At 41.2% G+C, this 8,495-nt stretch overlaps 1 protein-coding gene across 1 annotated transcript in view; it reads left to right on the top strand.

Moving 5' to 3' along the window:
- The first annotated feature begins 478 nt into the window (after window positions 1–478).
- hdac8 (histone deacetylase 8) overlaps window positions 479–8,495 on the top strand; it is a 49,831-nt gene continuing 41,814 nt past the window's right edge. The window contains exons 1-4 of the mRNA XM_080742080.1: window positions 479–682; window positions 1,983–2,035; window positions 3,353–3,483; window positions 8,042–8,183. Of these exons, the coding sequence (XP_080598206.1) occupies window positions 569–682; window positions 1,983–2,035; window positions 3,353–3,483; window positions 8,042–8,183 (440 nt within the window). The 5' untranslated portion in view covers window positions 479–568. The remainder of the gene's footprint in view (window positions 683–1,982; window positions 2,036–3,352; window positions 3,484–8,041; window positions 8,184–8,495) is intronic.

The following is an 8,495-nucleotide window of genomic DNA, read 5'->3' as shown; positions in this document are numbered from 1 at the left end:
ATGTAATAGTGCTAATAAATAGACAAATAGACTACAGTACACACTACATTACACACATGCTCTGGACTGGTCGTACAGAATCAGTCTGTCCCAACTGACATTGGGCTACTTACCTTTCTGGCATTCAGTTTGGCTTGAGAAGCAGATTAAATGGGATTTTATGTTATTTTCCTGCACCTCTGCATAAAAGTCGCCTGGGAACTTAAAAGAACTACAAGACCCATAAATCCTCGCGAGACATTAATGTCCGAACGTTAACACGGTTCTCTAAGAGAGAGTGGGAGTTAACAATGAAATGACAAGCTTAATTATGAATATTTAAGATATGTTCATCATAAGTATTCAAATTAGTATTCGTATTTATATAAAACAATAAAAAACACCAACATTTGGAAGCATTTTCCACCAGGGGGGGCCTAATTATCAGTAGCACCTGTTCCGCGGGGGACTGTTGATGGTGAAACACCAAGAGGGAAAAGAAAAAACGACAAGGAACTGGTCCTTTCTTTTATCATACTCTGTTTTTATATACCTCCCTCTTAATTATTAGTCTGTTTATCCAGCGTCAATGAGTTGTCAAGCAGACTGCGACAATGACAGTCCTGTCAAACGGAAGGTTTGCTACGTGTACAGTCCAGACTACATAGAAACCTGCGACTCTTTGAGTAAAGTCCCCAACAGGGTGAGTTGAATGAGATGCTGCAGATAGGGACCACCACTACTACTACATAATAATGTATGTAATAACATTACATTCATTGTTTAATGATATCATTACATATAAATAAACGTATATAATATAATGTATATCATTACATTAAAGTCCCCAACAGGGTGAGTTGAATGAGATGCTGAGTCTACCACATAATAATATATATGATTACATTGACATAAGTTAGTGGATATGATTACATTACCACTACATCATAATGGATATGATTACATTAGATTACAAAAAGATAATAGTTTAACCAGTGATGGAAAAAAGTACTCTACGCAATACCACAATATAAAAATACTCTGTTAAGTAAAAGGCCTGTGTTCAAAATGTTACTTGAGTAAAGGTACAAAAGTATTGGCATCAAAATGTACTTAAAGTAGACTACCAACAGTAGAAAGTACTAAAAGCTCAATGCGTTGTGAACTTGTAGATCTGCTATTTTCAAATAGTCCTAGGTATAAAATAAGGCTAAAGTGGTTCATATACCGTATGTTTTATAATATTATAATTTATATCTGCAAAGTAGCTCTGGTACATCGCTTTCACCTCCCGCATTGCTCCGGGAGTAACAAGTAAGTTTTCAAATACATGTTGTGTAAAAGTACAATATTTGGATCTGAGATGTAGAAGTAAAAGTATTGGAAATTGGAACCTAAGTAAAGTACAAATACCTAAAAATGTTATTTAAGTACAGTACTTGAGTAAATGTACTTATTTACTTTACACTATTGGACTCACCTCGGTAAGTTAGCTACACTGAGTAGCGTGTAACCAAATGGACCTGTGTTGTTGCATGTGTTACCCTCTCATAATGCATTTAACACAGACTTTTACCATTTATTTTTTTACTACTAAATAATCATGAATATAATAACATTCCAATTTAAATAATAATAATAATTCTCTGTTAGGTCACCAATGTAGCCAAGCACATTACCAGTACAGAGAGACCTACTGTAAATGAAACTTTACTTGCTCTTGCTATAATGACAAATCTTGTCCAGATTTGTCAACATTGTTTTGAAAATAACAGAAAAATAAAAAGAGCTTAAGTATTTAAACTGCTCCTCATTTTGCTGGAGAGCCCCTACAACCCTCTCAAGGACCATTGGGGGTCCCCGTACCCTACTTTGAGAACCACTGACTGAGAGAATTAAACATCTGTGTTATCCAGAATATCCACTGCTACAGTATTTATTATTTGTTTACTTCAAAGATTTTGCCATTAAAGTGTCCTTTGCACTGTTGTGATTATTTCCAGGCCAGCATGGTCCACTCACTGATAGAAGCCTACAGTCTGCTGGAACATATGACGTGAGTGAATTGAATTGTTCTTATTAATAATAATAATCATCATAATAATAATGCAATGTGTTATTTAGCAGCTTTCTTAAAATTCAAAGCTTTATTGGATAAGGCTAACCTGAGGTCCTATGGCAGGCTGTTCCAGAGTACGTGCCTTGATGGCAAAATCCTGGCAGTCACCCTTGGTCACCAATCTGGACTTAGGAACCCGTAGGGCCAAATCAGAGGATATCAGGCTACGGGCAGGCACATAAGCATAAGGATTTAGCAGCTCAACTAGGTCCATGAAGAGCTTTAAAAGTTAACGATAAAATCTATTCGAAATGTGACTGGCAGCCAGTTAAAACCGGGGTATGTGTTCAGATCTTCTAGTAGCAGAGATGAGTCTAACAGTCTAGATAGACTATTATTAACATAGATAACTAGTAGACAAATTGACATTTGTAGTAGAGTTTGAAACACGGAATGAGTGTCCTGGTCCATAAAATCACCCAAAGCAAATTACATATACAGTACCTCCGAAGGACCAGGATACGATATGTATCCTGGTCCTTCGGTCCCTGTAGTTTATAATTTAGCTTTTTGTACAGCTGTATTTCTTGAGTACAACTGTAAACAACAAATAGCACTGACTGTTGTATGTGTCGTATGTACTGTTTGAGTAAAGCTATAGAGTTAATCAAATTGAAATTATTCTCTCATCTCATCTCTGTACAGATGAGATGTGTACAGAGACATGTATACAGTGGTTTGACAAACAACAAAATAATTTTACTTCAAATGGAGAAAGAATTGGTGCTGAATTACAATTAATATTTAGGCATTTAGAAGAGAGTAAGTAAAGGTCATGAACCCCAGACTAGTCAATAAACACCACTGTAAATGGTCACATAATATCCATCTAAATTAGTAGCAGAAAATAGCCGGATCGATCGATAAGCTCATTACGAGGTGTGAGCCTGTAGATCTGCTATTTTTGAATTGTTTTGTCTGTGTGTGTTCTATAAAATATTGAACCAATGGAAAGTATATAGAAGAGCTTGTGACTACATAGAAACTGTACATTGAATCCATTGGAACACAGTTGTTTTTCCCTGAAAAGTAATGGTTTTGGACATACAAGGTTTCCACCCCACAGTGACGATTATGTGAATAGTAACTTGGAACATGGGCATGGTTGTAGTGAGCTAAAGCACAGAATAGTTCCTCAAACCAACAAGCAAATCATGGCACTACTTGAGCATTTCAGCCGTTCAATTACTGTCTTTGACTTGCTTAGAGCAGCTGTTACACTTCAACACATTGCTTCTTCTCTCTCCCTGTCAGCATTGTGAAACCTCGCGCTGCCACCATTGAGGAGATGGCCCAGTTCCACACAGACGCCTACCTGGAGCACCTCCATAAGATCAGCCAGGATGGAGACAACGATGACCCCCAGTCTACTGACTACGGCCTGGGTAAAAATGTGTTCAATAATCAACACTGTTCATTGTTCTTCTTCTCCCCCTGGGACACATTTTTAAGAACAGATTCTTCATTGTTTATTAGAGGGTTGATAAAGTGGGCTTTCCTCTTTTTTTTAAAGATATTTTTGGGGGCTTTTTCTGCCTTTATTGATAGGTGTACAGTAGGCTGACAGGAAACGGGGAGAGAGATGGGGGGGGGGGGGTGACATGCAGCAAAGGTTGTCAGGATCGGGACTCGAACCTGCAACGCTGCAAGGGCTAGATTACCAGCCTAGGTGCCTGGACCACTACCCGGTGGCCCAGGCCTCCTCATGGCTTTTAACTTTCTAAGCGTAACCAAGAGTAAAATAGAGGTCATAGTGTTTGGGCCTAATGGTCCTGGTGTTGTACGTGCCGACCTAGGTTCCCTGCAAACTTATGTTAAACCTGTTGTTTCCAACCTGGGCTTCAAATTGAACAATGTGCTCAAACTGGATAAACAGATAAATGCTGTGGTCAGATCCAGCTTTTATCATCGGAGGCTGCTTGCTCAAATCAAGTCTGTGCTTTCTTTTAATGATTTTGAGTATGTCATCCATGCTTTTATCTCCACACGTTGGGACTACTGTAATGCACTTTATGTTGGCTACAGAAGAAGAGATGATTGTTGAAATAGAGGAATTTTGTGATGGAGATAGATGGAGGTAGTACTCCCATAGTCATTCAAGCAATCTTCGAATGCTACAGAGAATCTGTGCTTCCACATTGAGAATAGGAGGCTATCTTTCTTTTTTTGCGAAGCAGCTATTTAGTTATGCTTCAGTAGGGATTATTTACGGATGTCACGCAACTGCACTGGTGGGTAGAAAGAAGGACTTCTGCTTTATTTTCTTTATAGAGCTTTTCCACTGTTAGGCAGAGGTATTTTGAATTTTGTGGGATCCAACATGTTAGTATTCACTAGCACTTTGTGGACAGCAGAGGGCACTGTAACACTGGATTCCTAAATCTTCCACACCAAAATGCTAACAGATTGATGCTGACACAGGTGAAACCTCTCCTTCTGTATGTGTAGGTGCTATTATTTCCCAGCATTCACTAAATAAAATAAAACGGGGTGTCTCCACCGCATAAATTACCCTTCATCAGATCTTTGACATAATTTTTATAATGTATATCCACTCATGGCGTAAGTATCCATCCCACAGTCGTGATCAATATACATAAGAGTAATTAAACAGTATTATACAATTTGGATTGAATGAGACTAAACGTCAATAGAATATACAACTATGGCACTGGCTGCTGGCACTGTTTTTTGGAAGAATGTTCAGTTTTAACTAAGTGTGACCACATAGTCATATAGTATATTGTATCCCTATTGAGATAATAGGTAGTTTAAGCTGCCCGTTTCTACAACCGCAACGCGAGGCGGGACTACGGCTGCTATGACGTAATCGCTGTAGCGGTCAGAATCGTTAAGCAAACAGCCGTCGGCGACAGGGTCCCACCCCTGTTACTGAACTCTTTGGAAAGGGAGCTTCTGGCTTTGTAGAGACGGCTGCGACGGCAGGCAGGTTGATCTAACGAGCGCTGATCATTTCTGGTTACCGCTGTCATCTGCCGTAGCCGTCGTTTGCACAATTTGCTATTATTGAGTTGTGAACTTTCGACCATGTTGCGTGTATAGTATTTTTCCCCTTTCTTCTACAAGCTCCCTGATACTGTCTCGTTCATTGACATGATGACAGTGTACAACAAGTGAAGGAACTCCCCAGGAAGGAACACACTGCCCAAAACCCTCCCATTGTTCTCTCTCCACGCCGGCCACACGTCTCGTCCCAAAGGCGCGTGTCAGAGAGTGTCCTCCCTATTGTTCTGTACTGCACCTCGCTGACAGATGCACCCCGCCACTCTTCCTGTCTGCTGCTGCCCAGCATAAAGTAACCAAGTACATTTACTCAAGTGCTGTACTTTAAGTACAGTTTTGAGGTATTTGTACTTTACTTGAGTATTTCCAATTTCCAATACTTTCACTTCTACACCACTACATCTCGGATCCAAATATTGTACTTTTACTCCACTACAATTATTTGAAAGCTTTAGTTACTAGTTACTTTGCAGGTATAAATTATAATATTATAAAACATACATTAACCGCTTTAGCCCGTGGCTTTATACCGTGGCTATTTTCAAACATTTTGTACTTTTAGTACATTTTGATACCAACACTTTCATACTTTTACTCAAGTACATTTTTGAATTCCTGTAAGGGTGCACACACACCAAAGTATGGTCGCCAGCGGAAAACTTTTTTGGTGCGCGGCTCTCTGGCTAAAAACGCAGAGAATGCTTTCTGTCCCAAAGTCAGTCACTTCCAGAATCCTCCCCATTCGCCTTCGACTCACACGACTGGACAGAGGGAAAGAAAACGGAGCTCCAGCATAAACGCAAGGTCAGACCGGCGCTCAGATATCCTCCACTGACATGAAAACGCCCCCTTTCCATTGAAATGCATTGGCGGAACGCGGATTCCACTCTCATAGGTATTTTGGTGTGTGTGCACCCTAACAGAGGATTTCTATATTGCAGAATTCATACTTTTGCTTAAGTAAAATAAGTGCCACCACTGCCAGCGTCCCGGGGCTTTCACAGCACACAGAACCTTACCCACCCACCCACCCCCACTGCCATGACCCCACTCGACCAATAGGGCGGGACGTTGCTGGAACTATCCCACCATAGTTTGTTGTTATTGGATGGCGAAGCGGGCTTCTCTACCTATCTTATGCCCAGAGTATCTAACTTTAGACACGCGTCTTCCAGTATCTCCCACCTTCCCTTATCAGTCTGGTCGTTCATGTTATATTTCCCACCAGCTTTCTCTCTCTCTCACTCTTTCTCTGTTCCTCCCTCCATCGCTCCATCCTCTCCACCCTCTGCCATCCTTCCTTTGTTTTGGGACTCTCTCACTCTCTCTTCCTTTCCACACCTCTGTCTTGTCTGTCCTCCCATCCTTCCTTGTCGTCTACACCTCCCTCTCTCCCTCTGTCTGTGTGTCTGTGTTTCTGTTTATGTGTCTGTGTGAGTGTCTATCCGTGTGCATTCGTCTGTCTTGCCGTCTCCTCCTCGTTTCCTGACTCAGTCACCTTTAAGCCTGAATTAACACTCAGTTGTGCGGTGGCACCAGAGCTTTTTGACGAGTAGATCTGCTATCTTTGGTAGAGTATACAGTAACTAACTCAGGCCTTACACCCCTCCTTTTCTGCTGCTCACCAATGCTTTGTTCCAGCATGACTTGTCTCTCTTTCTACAAGTAGAGATAGATATTAAATCCCCTTGGAATTAGGCGAAATAAACTGCATACACTTTAATTAAAGGTTTTGTCTGTAATGCATTATTGCATTTATAATCATTCAATGTTATATGAGATACTTCAATGGTTTCCTGTGGAAATAAGCTCAGTCTTTTCTAGGATCTCCTTTTAGTTGACCTTGTACCAGTGAACTGTACCTTCATGAAACTGTACCTTTTTCTATGCAAACTTCTAATAAAGTCTAAAATCAATCAATCAATCAATGCAACTCACGTGGGAGAGATGGGGGAGCGTATCGATATATCGATATTATGGAAAACTCATTGAAGAAGTTTCAAATTTTCAGAATTTATACTTTCCGATAAATCAATATCTTTGAACACACTAGCTTATAATGCATTATGACTACATCGTAAGCGTTGTTATGAGTTGTCATACTTCATAAACATAAAACAAGTGTTCTAATGCCTTATAAATGCATTAGAACGCATTATCGATGTGCTTATAGCCTCGGAAACCCAGGCTTATTTTTTCTTATCGGAAGAAAAACAAGCCTGGGCGATTGTGTTAAAATCACTGTTGGAGGAAGTGTAGTACTTCCCTAAGTGTGTGCAGAGGGGCGTCGCACCGAATTTGTTGACGTCATGACGCAGCAGCGTTCTCTGCGCTGAGTAGCCTCGCGTAGCCAGGCTTACTCATCTGCAAAGAGAAAAGCCTGGTAACGACCATAGGCTGAAACGGCATGAAACGGTGCTACTTCCGCCGGTAGAATTTCACCGGAAGACTGCAACGCATGACGTAACTTCCTTTAACCGCGGCACTTCCGGTGTCTGCAGATTCATGCCATTTACATCGCCTATTGTGGCCAGGGTGGCGCTGAGCAGAGGAGCAGAGGGGGGTGGGGGGAGGAGAACACATGCTACTGGCCGGAGACTCCCGGAGAGATTCACCGGGTACGCCCATCTGCCAGCATAAACTGTCCGCGTTAGCTCAGAGTAATGTGCTTATAATCCATCATGGAAAGAACCTTAATTTAAAGTGTTACCGAACCACTGCATTTGATAAGGGCTGTGTTAAATGATTTTACAGGAACAACAGTACATGTTGATAACATTTCTGGAAATGTGTGTGGTCTTACATTTATACGGTATGTGCAACCCATCTCTTGACCTCATCTCTTTGTCTGTCTGTCTGCCTGTCTGTCTGTCTGTCTGTCTGTCTGTCTGTCTGTCTGTCTCTCTCTCTGTCTTGCAGGTTATGACTGTCCTGTGGTGGAGGGGATTTATGACTATGCGGCGGCAGTAGGGGGCGCTACGCTCACAGCAGCCCAGTGTTTGCTGGACAAGCGCTGTGAGGTGGCCATCAACTGGGCCGGGGGCTGGCACCATGCCAAGAAGTAAGAACACACACTTACTTACTTACACACACACACAGTATATATCTGTCTATCCTTTACATGCCTCAAGAGAGAAGCATTTATCCTCTTCCACTTCACACCTGCTGAGAACCCATGGAAGTGCTGTGCAGAGTGTGAAGTCGATCGACTGAGCTGTTCTCAAATTGCCCCAATAAATCTTAGGCAAGAACCTAACAGACATATATATCATCGTTGTCGGGTGGAAACCTTTTATGTCCATAACCATTCCTTTTGTATTTATCATTTTAAAAATGATTTAAACTAGTGAAAACAGCCAATCTACAAGCACAC

Source organism: Nannobrachium achirus, assembly GCF_963921795.1.
Source record: "Nannobrachium achirus genome assembly, chromosome: 14".
Taxonomy (NCBI): Eukaryota; Metazoa; Chordata; class Actinopteri; order Myctophiformes; family Myctophidae; genus Nannobrachium; species Nannobrachium achirus.
The sequence above is the reverse complement of the archived record's forward strand: the minus strand, read 5'-3'. Positions and strand labels throughout refer to the sequence as shown.